This window comes from Lynx canadensis, chromosome F2 (assembly GCF_007474595.2).
Source record: "Lynx canadensis isolate LIC74 chromosome F2, mLynCan4.pri.v2, whole genome shotgun sequence".
NCBI classification, from domain to species: Eukaryota; Metazoa; Chordata; class Mammalia; order Carnivora; family Felidae; genus Lynx; species Lynx canadensis.
The window spans coordinates 64,637,507-64,654,989 of record NC_044320.2 but is presented as its reverse complement, the minus strand read 5'-3'; the positions used below and the strand labels follow the sequence as shown (position 1 = coordinate 64,654,989).

Genomic DNA, 17,483 nt, shown 5'->3' with positions numbered 1-17,483 from the left:
TGCTGATGTTCACTATGCATATTTAACTTCTCCTGAACATACTTGGAAATATATAAGTATACCTTTGATCCATAATGGAAAACACATGAGATCCCAAGGCACGTCACTGCCATTCCACATACTTCATCCAGGCAGATCACCCAAGTCTGATTGTGAAAGCAATAACCGGGGGATCTTTTCATTGCAAATCCTGTCTGTTTCAAGTTATTGGTGGTGGTGAAGCTTTTAGGAGTTCTGGCAGATTTCTTACATGAATTATTAAATGGAATTAACAGTAGCTTCTGGAATCTTCCACTCTTAACTATTGCATGTTTCCACATATGTAGTTCTGCTTAAGTAGTCACACAGAAGAAAAAAACATCGATACCAATAAACAAATTATGAATTACCGAAATCCAGAACACAGAAAGAAAACTAAGTCTAGACTGTTGCAGTCTGCTTTAAGTACAACTATTCCCTTCATTCCAAACCTTCATATTTACCAACACAAATCTTTATTTTGGCAGCACGTCATGGTTTAGGAGCCACAGAGATCGTCTTTGGAGGCCTCAGTGCGTTTTTCTTTTCTCCTTCTCCTCTTCTTCTTCTTCCAATGTTTATTTTTGAGAGAGAGAGAGAGAGAGAGAGAGAGAGAGAGAGAGAGAACATGACCAGGAGAAGGGCAGAGATAGAAAGGGAGACAGGGAATCCCCAGCAGGCCCCATACTATTAGCGCAGAGCCTGATGCGGGGCTTGATTTCACAACGGTGAAATCATGACCTGCGCTAAAATCAAGAATAGGACACTTAACGACTGAGCCACCCAGGTGCCCATCAATGTGTTTTTCAGGAGAACTGTCTGTAGATCTTCAACTTGGGAAATCTCTGGATAGTAAGAAAGGTATTGTCTAAATTTGAGGATCTCATGAAGTGTCTAGAGGAAGCATCTTTAGGTGGAATAGAGTAGTATCTGGCGTGTAGCTACAGACATATTAAGAACATGTAGATTATAATTCATATAATTATACGTGAATCAGGAATTCAGATTTGCAAAGGAGGGCTGGCTTGCTTTTATCTCTTATTCCTACCAAAAGCTAAAGGGTGGCTCCCAACCTTTGGGTGTCTGCACTTAGGGAGTTTTCATCTGGGTTCCCAGCCTATAGATGGGCGCCAAGCCAGACATTCTAAAGGAAGACAACTTCATTTTAGCGGCAAATCCTCAGACCCACGCATCTTCCCATGACTCTGCCTTTCTCCGATTCTGAGCTAGTGTAGGCAGAGCACGAGGTGCCGAGGACAGGCTCCGAAGGGGCGGTGAGGACCATCCTTTTCGAACAGCGTTTGTAGCTGCCAAGAGTAGCCAACAAGCACCAGATTTATGTGCACTTTGAAAGAAGCACCTTCACCATTGGCTTTTTGAGCGGCGCTGTCGCTAGGGAGCGGCGGGCAGGGCGAGCACAGCCTGGGGAGAAGCCCGGGCTGTTTGTTCCCGCAACGGGGAAAGGGGACGCACACAGTCGGGCGCGCGGACACACACGCACGCACACGCACGCTTGCCGCGAGTTCGAGCCCCGCAGCCCCCCACCGCCCGAGGGCGCCCCCGGCGCCGCGCCAGGCGGAGAAGCATCCGCCTCCTGGCTCCTGCTGCTGCTGCTGCTGCTGCTGCTGCTGCCGCCCAGAGGAGAGAGGAACCTGGAACCTCTGCCTCGAATTTCCCCCGGCGCCGCGCGCTGCGGAGAGCGGCGGGGGTGGGCGCCAGGAGGAGAACGCGATGAATGAGTTCTCCCCTCGCCTCGGAGTTGACTGAGTTGGCGGCGCCGCGCCCGGGCTTCCGGCTCTCTGCGCCCCACGCGCTCGCGGCTCCCGGGGCTGCAGCCCACGCCCGCGGCCGGGGCTGTGCCCGCCACGCCGGGGGAGCCGAGGCTCTGGAGCTCCTGTCCCGGCTCCAGTCCGGGGGAAAAAGGAAGGTTGTCCCCTGGCCCAGGCGCACGGCCGCGCGCTCTCCCGCACTCTCCGCGGCCCCTTCTGTCTCTCCATGGCGTCTCATCAACAATCCCGGATCCAGGCTTACCTGGAGAAGAACAAGATCGGTCCCCTGTTTGAGGTAAGGCGCTGTGGAGGAGGGCGGTCCCGTTTGTATCTGGGGGAAGGGGTTCAGAACACCCGGAGGGAAGGAGGGACCGCGAACAAATGCGCGGGAGGGGTGGCCGTGCGGCCCCAGTTCGCTGGCATTCGCTCTGCCCGGGCGAGGGGGTCCGGGAACGCGGCCGGGCGGGCACCTTGCCGGTTACCTGGGCGCGGACAGGTGAGCTGGAGAGGGCCCAGCGTCAGTCTGGCAGGGGAAGTTTGAGCGGTCTGACTGTCCTGCATCTCTCAGCCTTATGCACGGGACCCGGACAGGCTGAGACCCACAGATGCACACACTTAGACTGTCTTACACGCTCACACTTTCTTCCTGGAATTTACACCGTATTGCATGTTGGATTTTTTTTTTTTTTTCTAATGTTGGCAGTTGTAGAACCCAGAAAGGTGGAAGAGGCGCTTAGCAATGGGGGAGACTATGGTTAACTGGGAGAAAACTGAACTGGTAAGGAGTAGGCTTCGGTAGATGAAGGCGCCTTGAGTGAAATTGTCAAACTGAGACGCTGACATTGATCTCTGGATGAAGGGAGAGTCCTGTGCATTGCAGACCCTACATGTGTTAGGGTGAGAAAGGGGCGGAGAAAGATTCAGGAAAAGCATACACGTATTTATGAGAGGAGACGTGTAGCTCTGAGCTGCTTTCTCTCGCCATCAAAGAACCGATGACAGAAACACCGGAGGAGAAAGGAAGAGCGGGAGGACAAGAGAAAAAGAACCAGAGACTGAACTGGGCACTGGCAAAGCGTCCCGGCGGTAGCCAGCGCGCTGGGCAGATGCTAGTTCCCGCGGGGAGGAATGCCCAGGGTCCGTTCCCAGCCCGGTCCCACCATCCAGCTGGGCACGGGTGGGAGACGATCGGACGGACGTGGGAGGCTCGAGATCCTCCCTCCCCCACCAAAAGCAGCTGTGGTCACTATTGGCGGTTTACGTGTCCGCGGCGTGGGAGTAAGGCTGTAACGCGGCAGGGGGAAAAGATAGAGAATGGGGTTGTTCCCTAGTACTGAGGAGAAGAGAATAACTGCAGAGAGGGGTGGGGGAAACGAAATAATGCCCTAGCACAAAAAGGGAGAGGTGGACAGGGATGTGATCAGATAGGTCTTTTCTCTGGGGAGGATGGGTTTCAGATAACCAAGATTTGCAAGATCTCAAGTTTTTCTGCCCAACTTTAAGTTAACGTTGTAGTGTCTTGGGAGCTATGGCTACTGTTTCAACTGAAACTCATTGTATAGAGTCACGAAGTCCTATAATGCATGTCTTGATTCTTGTTTCTGCCCAAGTGTTAGCAGAGGAAGTCCATGTAGAATTGCTGGTGCAACTAGGTTGTTTTATTTTATTCTAATGATTAGAGACCATGCCTAGTTCGATATCTATCTATATAAAAAGCTGAAGCATAATAACACTTTGTGACACAGTGTATTAATTGTGTTAAAAGAAACATGAAATACTTTCACAGTGTTTCTACGCCCCTAGAATATAAAGTATAATTTACCAGGGAGATTAAGTGAGTTGTTTGTTTTAATAGATTTGTTAATTTATTTTAAAATTGCTGAGACTCTCTCCAAATGATAATGATAGAGTTTGGAATATATGTAAACTTTCTACATAATTAGGAAATAAATCCAACTTGATTTTTATCAAGTGCTTATTAAAAAAAAAAAACTAGCCCTCTAGATGGTTCTGCATTAATGAATTTTAAGTGAAGACGAAATTGTCTCATAAAATCTTAAGACTTCCTCACCACAAAAAAAAAAAGACAAAATTATATGCTATGTATTTTATTGATTTTTTTGGGTGACATATTACCTACATCCCTATTAGCTTGGATTGCAGTGGTGAGTAATTTTTAATGGTTGATATGTACTTTAAACAATTGAAGGGAGAAAACAGCTAAGTTTCTGCTTCTAAAAGCAGGTTTGTATGCAACAATTTTGATCATAAAAGAGCTTAGTTTTGAATAGAATTATATATACTTCACAAAATTAGAAAATCTCACTAGCCTGTAGCGTCTGTCTCATGCTAGAGAGAATATAAAATGTATAGTGTTCATCTGGCATTCTCAAAGCTCCCAGGGCTTTGGTCAATGCTTCTCATGAGAACTGCTTCAGGAGATCAAGGAGGAGCCCAGGAACCTGGACTTAGTAAGAAGTGGCACAAATGATTGTTACATATTTAATTTCTGGACCACATTGTAAGAAACGGTGTCATAAGTTAAACTCTTGTGACTCTTAAGTTTTAATATCTGTGCTATGTTGTGATTTTTTTGTGCCCTGGAGTTGGTGGACATAGGCTTACTTTAGTTTTGAAAATATACAAGACCTGAAAATGTGTTCCCTTTACAGATTTTCTAAGTTAGGAATGTTTTAAGAAAACTTACTGGAGTAAAGCACTTTAAAGAGAGCACGGGAATATTGTTTAAAAAAAAAAAAGCAAAGATAACATATACTGGTTGAGAATATTTGTATCTTGTTATTTTTTTAACTATACAGCTTAATTACCTAATTTAGTTACTTAGTTTATTTCTTAGTTTATTTGCTTATTTCTAAATTTTATCGTTTGAGAAGTTTATAAAGCTATATACAATATGGTATTGTGAAACTATGTTAGATGAAAATTAATCTTGTTTCCATGTGATTGAAGGTATAAATTTATATTGTCTTTAAATATGATTTAACATGCTTAGAGGCATTACAAAACCATGTCTAGAAATCATTGCATTAGAGCTGGGTAATGATATTTTAATTAAATAATATAAAGAGGTAAAGTGAATATGGTAATAATGACATATCCCACAAACTCTTGAAATTTTTAATACTTTTAGTATTCTCATTGGCTTATTCAGGATAGGCTAGTATCCTGATAGCCTAGGCATCAATCTATGAGGAATGCTTGACATCGCTTCAATAAATTAGCACTAGAATCCTATTAATAAAGATTTCCACATGTAACTCCTTACTTAACTGGCAAGATATGAAATGGTTTGACTTTCACCAAAGTATGGTATTTTGTAGCACACGTAGGCAAGATTCATGGCACAAACACAAGACTTACTTCAACCAACTGCTTAATAGTTGAAGAGCTTGACAGTTAAAACTTTTGAAATTGAATAATCAACTGGCATATATCTGCTTTTTGGGATCAAGTGATCTACTTTGTCTATGTTGTAAGTAGTTAAATTTCATTCCCAAGAAATTGTGTATGTGGAACATCACAGTAAATTCTTTATTTTCAACAGAGAGAAGTTTATACTTTTCAGTTTCTCCCATTTCCATGAAATAAACAGAATAATTATTTGAATATTATTGCTGGAAGGGTGCTCAGGGCAGTCATATATCTTGGCTTAGGACTGATTATGCTTACAAGAGAGTGAAATCCTAAACTATTAAAACTCAGGATAATGGGGTCCCCATTAAATCTTCATAGAATATTTAAATCTCTGTGTATTGAAGATGTGGCAAACCAAATTCACTACATTTTTTTCAAATGTGGTCTGACCCACTCCAAGTAGAATGGAACCACTTTATCACCTTCTCTGTTTAGTTCAAAGTACCTCTACTCACATGGGCTAAATTTGTGTTAACTGACTTGACATATATGTTATGAAGTGGACTCATATCAAATGTGTGGTCAACCATCAGCTTGCATCATTCATACAGTTACTACTGGGCAACTTGTTTTTTTCTGATACCCCTGCCCTACATATTCCAGCCATGTCTGCAACCTTGAACTCAAGTTGGCCTGGAGATTCTCAGGCAGTGGCCTGGTAGGATCAGGAGATTTGTTATATATAAGGTAGAGGACTATTGAGAGAATAAGTAAATATATTGAAGATAATGCAGTCCAGTTTTCTTGCTGATAGAGACGGGATTCACAAATACAAAAAGGAGAAAATGTAGAATGCACCCTGCAGTGTTGGATTGAAATTGGAGGTTCTGGTGTATCTCATAACTTCAAGAATAGAAATAGATATAAATGTAATAGAAGTAAATATGGATTTGTATGTAGTAACATATACATAAGTATATATGCCTACATTTATTTCCTTACTCTGTCTACTGTGATGGCCTGAAAAATAGCAACATCTCAGTAGCAATGAGCACACCAAGTGACAGATTTTGAGTTCTAAATACCATTCTCCATCAAGTGGAACCAGATATCCTTGGAGAAATGGTTGATCCTAGGCTTGAGTCTGGGAAAGCACAAGATAAACCTGGACCATCTTATGCCAGGGAATAAGGAAGTGGTCAAAGAATTATAGGAACATGTCAAAAGCTTGAAGAGACTCCTGTTAACTAAATCTGGGGCAATTTGAGATTCAAAGTATGATAGTAACAGATTATCATACTATAAAATAGGAGTATTGTATTCCACTACAATATATTGGGATACATGAATGTATCTAATTTATGGGGAGAAGATAAAGCTTTACTTTATAGTAGAAAGCCAATTAATAACAGTAGAAGTGGTGATGGAATTAGAGAATTACTACTTGGCAACCACTGAGCAATAATTGAGGCAATAAACATTAATTGTTGCTAAAAACTAATGGGTGAAAGTTGGAGGAGGAATGAGATGTTTACCTAATGTCTAGTATCTTTCCACAAAGTAGTTGTTAATTACAAAGGGAAAAGTAACTTTATAGTGAAGAAACCAGGCAGACTGAACTTTACTCAAGTGATGGGACAAATCAATATTGTGTGCTCCTGAGAGTATGCAGCTAAAACAACTTTAATTCTTTAATATTTATGCCAATTACACATGACCTGAGCTGAATAATGAGAAAATATCTGATAATTTTGATAGGGAAATTCTGATTTTCTGATGTGTTCAATAATGTATAAAGTCATGACAGTCAAGGAAAGTCTCAAACTGATGGGACAATACAACTAAGTGCAAAATATGGTCCTAGAACTGATATGTTCACTAGGAAGGACATTATTAGGAAAGTTTTGGAAAACTTGAATGGGGTCTCTAGGTAAAGTATATATGGAGTTATTTCTGCTCCTCATATACTTTTTCTGTAAGTTTAAAGTTCTTTTAAAATTAAAAAATATTAAAAATAAAAAAGACCATCTAGGAAATAAGTATTTACCAGTAGTTCACCCATTGGATATTTTTTTAAACATTAAATTATGTGAACTTAGTTAAGAATTGTATCTGTGACTTACAGATACAATTGAAATCAGTAAGTATTAAGCTATAGTTTTGGGTAAAACTATACTTACAGTCATGGTCAACTAAGCATATGCATTTTCCTCTTCTCCCTCCAAACTTTTATTGAAATATCAACAAAAATGTTAAAAAATAAATACATAAGAGTGCTGGAACACAAGGAAAGGTGCTGAGGCAGAGAGACTGTTTCTCCCATATGAACAGAATTTCTTTATTATGAATGGTGGTATATCCTTTGCACCTATCTATGGTCAATTGACATAGAGTCAATTATAAGTAGTGGAAATGTTATTTGGAATTCCCTGGAAGGTGCCTTAAAATAGTTGGATTCAGTTTGGACGTGTTCCTCATATGCCTTCCTTCCTTATTGTTGTCTAGAATGCCTCTTTGTTCATTCTTCCTTTGTACCCTTCTTTATTCTCTCCACTTCCCCAGGCAACTACTTGTTTCCTTTCTGTTACCGTAGAATAGTTTTCCTTTTCTAGGGTTTTGTATAAATGGAATCGTATGCTATGCATGCTTTTTTTCTGTATATCTTCTTTCACTCAATATAACTATTTTACAATTCATCCATCTTGTGTCGTGTATCAGTAATTTATTTCTTTTAGCTTCTGAATAGTATTCTATACGGATGTATGCATTTGTTTCTCTTGGGTAAATACCTGGAATAAATTGGCTGGATCATATGGTAGGTGTATGTTTAACTTTTTAAGACATTAGCCACTAGTTTTGAAAAGTGTATGTACAATTTTACATTCCAACCAACATTGTATGAGGATTCCAATTGTTCCACGTTCTCGCCAAAACTTGGTGTTGTCTGTCTTTGTAATAATAGTCATTCTAATAGGTTTGTGTGATATCTCATTTAGTTTTAATTTATATTTACATTATGGCCCCACTCTTACCCCTATATTCTGAGACCAGTGTCAGCGGAGATCATGTGGGAAGCATGGCTTCTCTCACCCCTGGCAGTAATGAGGCATTTCTTTCCCTCCCCCCCTGGGTCATGTCAGGGGAGGCCTAGAAAAAGAGTCAGGACTTTCAACATTGCTGAGTGGTAATGAGGCCATTCCTGCCATGAAATCCATGCCAAGATACATTATAGTTAAACTTCTGGGGAAAAAAAAGTCAAGATATATCTTGAAAGGAGCGAGAGAAATGAAATACCATACCTATACAGGGAAAACAATTTGAATAGCAGCAGATTCTCATCAAACCTATGAATGTCAGAAAGAAGTGGCACAATATTTTTCAAATGCTGAAAGAAAGAATCTAGAGTTTTATAGTCAGAGAAAATATCTTTAGAAATGAAGGGGAAACCAAGAGAATTTGTTACCAATGGGTCTACTCTAAAAGTTTGGCTAAAGGAAGTTCTCTAAACAGAGAGGAATTGATAAAAGAAAAAAAAAAAAACTTTAGAACATTAGGAAAGAAGAAAGAACATGGAAAGAGAAAAAAATATGACTAAATATAATACATTTTCCTTCTCCTTTTGAGTTTCCTAAATTATGTTTGATGGTTGAAGCAAAAATTATGGCAGTGTCAGATGTGGTTCTAAATGTATGTAGAGAAAATATTTGAGAGTTGTATTATAAGCAGGAAAGAGTAAAGGGGAGAAAAGGAGGTAAGGTTTCTATAGTTCACTTAAACTGGTAAAACAACACCTATTGATAAGTTGTGCATTTTTAATGTCATACCTAGAGCAACCACTAAAAAAGCTATACAAAAAGATGCCCTCAAAAACTCTGGTAGTTTAAAATGGAGTTCTCGGGGCACCAGGCTGGCTTAGTCAGTTGAGTGTCTATCTGACTCTTGATTTTGGCTCAGGTCATGATGTCACAGTTCATGAGTTTGAGTCCCACATCGGCCTCCACACCCTCTCAAAATAAATAAATAAACTTAAAAAATAAATAAAATGGAGTTCTAAAAAATGTTCATATAACTCACAGGAGTAGGAAAAAGAAAAACAAAGCAAAGAACAAATAGAAAACAAAAAAAAAATAACATGGCAAACTTTAGTCATAATATGTCAATAATTAAATTAAATGCAAATGGTCTAAATATACCAGTTAAAAGACAGAGATTGTCAGAGTAGATTAAAAAAAATATGACCCAACCAGTAGGCAGTATCTAAGAAACTCACTTCAAATACAAAGAAACAAGCAGGCCAGAAGTAAAGAATAGAAAAAAAAAATGATTCAAACATCCAAAGAAAGGAGGAGTGGATCTTTTAATGTCAGATAAAGTAGACTTCAGAGGATAGAAAATTACTAGAGACAGGAACTGCCATTATGCAGTAATATAAGGGTAAACCTACCGAGAAAAATAGCAATCAACAGCAGAGCTGCAAAGTGTTTGAAGTGGAAACTGACAGACTTAAGCAGAGAAGTAGAGAAATCTACAATTATAGTTAGGAAATTCAAAACCCTTCTCTTGACAATTGGAAGAAAAACTATACAGAAAATCAGGAATGCTACAGAGGAACAAATGCACATCAAAGGATATAGTCGACATTTGTAGACCACTCAATGCAACAACTGCAGAATACATATTTTTTTTCAAGTGACACGGAATGTATACAAAGGCAGACCATTCCCTGAGCCACAGAACAAACCTCAGCTGAAATCATACAACAGGTTTTCTCCATTACAATGGAATAAAACTAGAAACCGGTAACAGAAAGAAAACAGGAAAATTTCTAAAACACTGTGGAAATATACAGAATACTTCTAAATAATCTACTGGTCAAAGAAGAAATCTCAGGGAAATAAAAATCCATCAAACAAAGGAAAGGAAGATATATCACAATTTGTGGAACACAGCTCAAGCACTGCTGAGAGAGAATTTTATAGGGTAACATGCATACATTAAAAAAGTGGACTGATGTGATTGGTTAGAATAGGGCCCATGCTTTTTATGTCATTCCTCTGTGCCCTTCCAGTCATAGAGGACAATCTGTCCAGCTAGAGAGAGGGCTCTTCTACAGTGAAGGATGTGTGAGTGTCAGTAATCCGCTGACAATGGGTGTTTGTCATGTTTTGTATCCAAAGTAGATCTTCAGTTCTTAAAGGTGGGAAACAAATATCTTGCCTCATTCTTTATTGTGCATTCACTATAGTGTCTAGTGGAGCACAGACAATAAAGCACAGACAATAAAGGAGTTGCTGTCTGTTGAATTAAACAATACACAAACAAGACTTGTGTATTTTTTTTCCTTCTATGGAAAAAAATACATTTAAGTCACAACCAGCTAGCGAATAGCGTCTTAATATTTATTCCTTTAAGACCTAGAGCAAAATATTCCCCATCACATTAATTAGCCTTTATGTACAGTGAATAACTTTTAATTATGTACTTAACTATCTGATTCACTTTCAGCTATATTTTTTCCTTTTTAATATCTGCTTTCACGAGAGGGCCTGATAAATTAATCCACACCACTGTATAAGGCTTAATGTATACCCCGCCCCCCAGCACATTTGCATTTCAAGGGAGGAAGTTGCATGACACAGTTATATGGGATGAAGCAGGTGATCTTGGGAAATAATATGAGCTTAGCAACCATTTATTCTCTGCTTGACCCTGGGCACTTGATGATCTCTGTGAACATTAATGTTCTCATCTGCAAGACAATACCTAAGAGGGATTTTATGAGGACTATATGAGATGAAATAAAGTCTAAAGAACCCAGTCCAGTGCCTGGCACTTGGTGGACACCCAATATTTTGACTGCCATCTCATTAGATGCTACTACTTCTCTTTTCAATTAATAGTAATAACTCAGTGACAGACCCTGTGGAGAGATGCTTTTGAAGGATGGCCTTCTAGTATCCTGAAATTAGAACTAATTCAAAGTGTGGAAAAAACAACAAAGTAAACATCTGCTTTTTAAGGTTGTAGCTCTGATATCTCTGAAAAAGCACTGTGGCACAGTTAGAAAGGAGAGTAGGCCTGTGTGTGTGTGTGTGTGTGTGTGTGTGTGTGTGTGTGTGTGTTCTTTGTTCAGCGGTGGGAGAAAGGGAGGTCTTGCTTGTTGCTGTATCACAAAAGTATACTTTACTTTGGCTAAATTTGGAGACATTATACATAATTAGAAAACAATCCAGAATATATCTTATTGTCTCAGAGAGGCAACCTGGATCACTCCCAACTAAAATAGCACACACAGATCCAATGTCCCTGTCACTCTCTGTAGCATGATTTTTTTATATCCCTTATTATATTTGATATTGTTTTGTTGGACTTATTCCTTTGATTTCAGTTTATATTCTGTTTATTCCACTAGAGTATAAATTTCTTATAGGAAGATATTTTGGCAGTCTTTTTAACTGTATCTTCCTGCCTAGAAAATGTCTGGTATGTAAATGGTGTTCTACTAAATAGTTGTCAAGTACATTTATGAATGAAAAAAATCAAGATCAACCTATCAAATTTGAAAAGTGTGGTTTGGGTATGAATAATCATTTGCCACTAGGAGTCTGGGAATATCTCAGCAGTTTATGAGAGATTTCACTTTCTTTAAAATTCATTATGACTTTGTTATCTTTTCAACAGCTATTAAGTTCTTTGGCACATGATGTTTGGAACGTCATTTACATTCATTTGGTACATATTTATTGGGTGCTGTATTATGTATTAAGAAATATAAATTAAAATAAAATATTTCCTGTCCTCAAAAACTCCTGCATATTTAGAAAAGACTGATAATACTTGGGGCACTCTCAAATATTATATTCTGGTAAACTTTACAGAAGCCTACCTTGGTTTTTTGTTTATATGTTTGGTACGTTTTCATACATAGCAATACATTCCATTAATAGACTAATAGAAGTAAGAAATTAATACTTGAAGTTCAGATTTAGAGATTGGTTTCCAATAAATTTGCCATAGAATCAAGTATGTAAATTGAATAAGGTAAAGGGTAGATTTGTTAGTTTCTGTTGTTTTTGCTCCTGGGAGTTCTTAGCACCAGTAAGACATCTAAACATGAATTATTAAAAATACCTAAATGATCTGATTGTTGAGTAATGTTCTACATGAAACACACTGACAGTTTTCAGTTGTAAGTTGTTCCTTTAACATAAAAGAGAGAACTTTCTTTTTGAAGTATAGCCTGGAGTGTAAAGGGGTATATAACTCCTGCTCTTTCTTCGCTTTTTGAACATATTGATCTGAAATCAAAAAGTGACAAGCTATATTGAATTGAGAATACATTTGATTTGTCTGCACATTGAAATAATATATCTATTTGTGTGAAGTGAACTATATTGTATTAAGATTTATTGTAGCTGTATATTTCTGAGATATTATTTTTATTTTAATGCTATTTTACTCCTAGGATTCTCTCCAGAGGATCTGGTATTGTTTTGTTGATTTCATTTTTTCTTGTTATGTTTTTTATTTATGATATATAATTATTTTAGCATTATATAAAATGGTGATTAAAACCAGCTACAGTTTATTATGCACAGAATATTATTCTATTCTGACTAAAAATATTTATTGAAACATTTCTTATTATCTTTCCTCTTAGTGATATATCAATGATATGAAAAACACTCTTAAAATATACAGATGACAAATACTCTGCTATGTGGAACCTTAAAGTCTTAGTTTTCCAGAATTTTAAAAATCTAACCCTTTCTTTATATTCAGGTAAGACATTGAGGTCTGTGTACAATTAGCAACATGTCACTGCCATAGTCTATGGATGGATAGGGAATCCAAGACAGAGGGCAGTGTCACTACTTTATCAATAGTTCAATCTTGAGAAATCATAGTGAAGAATTCATGCAGGTCATATACATCAAGTTCTTAAGTTATTAACAAGTATATTTTTGGATAAAATTAGTTGAACAGTGACTTGGGTGCCCATTCAGCTTTAGGGTGACCCACTAAAGAATTACTTTCACTGAGCTGTGCAGTGAGTGATTTAAGAAGCCTTTATTGAGAGTCATTATAAGAATCAGACCATGAAAATACAGTTTTGTCATCTATTAAAGGATGTTGTGGAGGGGCATATTCATTGCATTAGACAGCATCCTCTTATGAGAACTACTGTTCTCTTTTATAATGTCAAAAATAGGTTATGAACCTCACACCTTCAGAATGGCTAAAATAAAAAACACAAGAAACAACAAGTGTTGTCAAGGATGCCAAGAAAAAGGAACCCTCGTGCACTGTTGGTGGGAATGCAGACTAGCTCAGCCATGTGGAAAACAGTATGGAGGTTCCTCAAAAAATTAAAAATAGAATTACCATATGATCCAATAGTTCCACGACTGGGTATTTACCCAAAGAATATGAAAATACTAATTTGAAAGGATATAGATACCACTGTGTTTGTTGCAGAATTCTTTACAGTGGTCAAATTAAGGAATCTGCCTAAGATGAATGGATTAAAAAAGGTGGTATATATGTATATATAATGGAATATCACTTAGCCATAAAAAGAATGAAAGCTCGCCATTCGGAACAACATGGATGAATCTAGAGAGTATTATACTAAGTGAAATAAGTCAGTCAGAGAAAGACAAATACCAGATGATGTCATTCATATGCGGAATTTAGGAAGCAAGGCAAACAAGCAAAAAAGAGACAAACCAAAAGGTAGACTCAACTATTGAGAACAAACAAATGGTTACCAGAGGGGAGATGGGTGAGGGTATAGGTGAAATAGGTGAAGAGGGTTAAGAGTACAGTTATCATGATAAGCACTGAGTAACATATATAATTGTTGAATCACTATATCATACACCTGAGACTAATGTAACACTGGATGTTAACTATACTGGAATTAAATAAAAGATAAAATAAAAAATAAAGAAAAACAGTCGTATATGAATATTTTGAATTGTGTAATTCATAGCATTCCTTTCCTTTTTTTCTTTGTATAGGCTTCTGGAAAACTCGTGGTAGCCAGAATGTAGGTCATTATCATGAACATTTTTTTTTATTGAAATATAATTAACATACAGAGTTATAGTAGTTTCAGGTATGCAATATGATTCAATAATTCTATGCATGTCTCAGTGCTCATGAAGATAAGTGTACTCTTAATATCTTTTATCTCTTTCACTCCTCCCCCTATCCACTTCCTCTCTGGCAACTACTAGTTTGTCCTCTGTATTTAAGAATCTGGTTTTTTGTTTGTCTCTTTTTACTTTATTTATTTGTTTTGTTTCTAAAATTCCACACATGAGTGAAGTCATATGGTATTTGTCTTTCTCTGACTGAGTTATTTTGCTTAGCCTTACAACCTTTAGATCCATTTACATTGTTGCAAATGGCAAGATTTCATCCTTTTTTTTAATGGCTGAGCAATGTTCCATTGTATATATACCACATCTTCCTTATCCATTCATCTATGAAGAGATACTTGGGTTGCTTCCATAATCATGGCTATTGTAAATAATGCTGCAGTAAATATTGGGGTGCATATATCTTTTTGGATTAGTGTTTTTGGTTTCTTTGGGTAAATACCCAGTAGTGGAATTACTGGGTCATAGGTAATTCTATTTGTAATTTTTTGAGAAACCTCCATAGTGTTTTTCACAGTGGCCGCACCAGTTTGTATTCCCACCAGTAGCACATGAAGATTCCTTTCTCGTGAGCATTTATATCTCCCTTCTTTTCCCCACATTGTCTTCACTTGTTTTACTTTATGTTTCCCTCTACTTTTTATTTATGCTATTTGATCATAATTTATACTTCTTTGGAAAATACTTTAACTTCCTTCTGAAATAAGGATGAATATAAATATGTTATATAAATCATAGAATGACCTAATCTTGGTCCAAATAATTTGGGCATATCATAGGATGTATTGAATCATCTGTTTCCTGTTGTTACATGTTATAGCTGGCTTTCTTTCTAGAAATATTTATTTGGCTCATTCTGGATGTTTAGTGAGAATATGTTTGCAGGATTAGCCTCCCAGGGTTAGCCTTTTGAGTAGCAGAGATGAAGCTGCCTTAAAAGGCAAGCTTTGAGACTCAGGGCTTTTACACAATGTTTTCTCTGCTTAAAGGTTTTCCTTCACATGCCTCACATGGCCAGCTCCTCCTACTGTTCAGATCTCAGGTTTAAACATACCGTCAGAGAGGCCCTCACAGACCACTCAATCTCAGCAGCTTCCCATCAGCCCCTATCACACCACGTTGTTTTATTTCCTCACAGCACTCATCAGGTGTGGCCTTTTCTCATTTATTTATTTAGAGATTGGCTCCCTCGCTTAAATTAAGCTCCCCAAGGAAAGGGACTTTGCCAACCTTGTTTTCTGCCATGTCTTCACAATGCACAGTAAGCCCATTTCCTGCAATCAGGTATTCATTCTCATTCTTCTTACCAAATATTCCTTAAAAAGGTTAAATAAGCTTTGCTCTAGATAGGATATTATATGGAACCATTAAAAATGTGGAACATATGAATTCAAGATTGTATGTGTATGTAACTATGTAACATATGCAAAAAGATAAGAATGGATAAGAATGGTCTATAGCTTTTATATGAAGTGCTCAGTGGAGGGGCTGTTTTTGCTCCCACAACCATTCTGATTTTCCAAGCTCTCTGTATTACTGTGCTATTGCTTTTAGTATTAAGTCATTTGTTTTAGATCATTTCATCTCCTTGAGGCCCCTACTAACTCCCATATGTGTACTATATTTGCATATTAGTACTGGATTTCTTGTAAACTATAAACCCTAATGGGGCCTATTGGCAGAGGTTGAAGGAAAACCCCTCATTCAGGAGACAAATCAAAAATGATGGTTATGACAAGCTAGAAGCAGGTGTCATGCAAATGAGCACCAGGTGATTAGAAATGGTGCCAGGTGGGCAAGTGGAAAGGCATAAGTCAGCATTTTCAAATATAACCCGACTATCATGTTTTACCCACCCCTTTCTTTTTTTTAAACCCTTTTTAAAGAGTTGAAAAACATTGAGAAGTGTGGACACACAACACACATGTGCGTGCGTGTGCATACACACACACACACACACACACACACACACACACACACACACTGTTTCTCTACTCATTGTGGCCATGCTTCTTAAACAAGAGTATGTATTCATTATGACAAATGCTACTAACTGTGGATGATATTCAAGGTTCATGTACATTTTAAAGATAATCAAACTTTAGAGAATTTTCATGCTTGTACTTTGTCACTTTTAGCTCTGTGTTCGTCCATCCAGGAGGATGAATTCACAGTCCAGGGTCATTAAAGATGCAAGAGTTTTGGAACATTGAATTATGAGATGAATTCCAAACTGGGGTGGCATTCAGGGTCCTCCAAAATCTACTTAACCATACTTCTCATTTTCCCCACACACTGCCTTCAGTGTGAGCAAGGAACTTTGTCCAATTATCCCAGTACATATAATATCAAGTCTTTGCTTGATATTCTTTCTACATGGAATATTTTCTCTGCTATAATGTCTTAGATGGGGTTCCTTGGGAGACAGACTCTGAGGTGGAGATTTGCATGCAGAGGGTTAACTGTGGCATGCTTATGGGAGCAGCCCATAAGGGATGTGAAGGGAGTGAAGGAAGTGGGTTTGAGTGGAGGAACAAAGTGAACTGTGAAGTAGTTATAATAGAACTCTCAGATGATCACAGGGAGAGCCCTGCAAGTGCAGAGGTCCTTAAAGGCTGTTCCTTTGCACTTTAGTGATTAGAAGCAAGCTTCCTCCAAAGAATGTGACCTTGGATGAGGCAGCTGCCTTCCTGGAAGGACGAATCTGGACAAGACCTTAGGTGAGAGCCTGTAACAGCCAACACTCCTGGCAGCTGGCAGAATGAGCTTTTGTTTCTGAAGAAAGGATCTGGGCACATACCCCAGAATCTACATTTTCCTGTTTGAGTATCAACCACTCATTAAGGGATAGTTCATATTTTGTTTCTTTAATTAAATATTTTTGACTTCTCTAGCTACCCTAGATTTTCTGTTTCTGTGAACTATTGCACTTAGGGGCTGTGCCACTCACTTTTGTGGTTAACCACGTTACTTAACTACTTTCTTCGTTATGGTTTGCTTTTCTAACTATACTGTTGGCTTATTTTTTTTTCTTAATGTTCCTCCTAAGTATCTAATTTGTAGTATATGCATCATAAGAATTTAATTAAATACTTGTTGAATGAGTAAATGCATAATAACAGCATGGCTTGCAGAAACACAAGATAATCTTTGC

General features: G+C 38.1%; 1 protein-coding gene across 1 annotated transcript in view; it reads left to right on the top strand.

Moving 5' to 3' along the window:
• The first annotated feature begins 1,753 nt into the window (after positions 1 to 1,753).
• Positions 1,754 to 17,483, top strand: part of CF2H8orf34 (chromosome F2 C8orf34 homolog) — a 167,029-nt gene continuing 151,299 nt past the window's right edge. Inside the window, 3 exon segments of the mRNA XM_032591940.1 lie at positions 1,754 to 1,888; positions 1,890 to 2,006; positions 2,008 to 2,082. Coding sequence (XP_032447831.1) covers positions 1,754 to 1,888; positions 1,890 to 2,006; positions 2,008 to 2,082 — 327 coding nt within the window.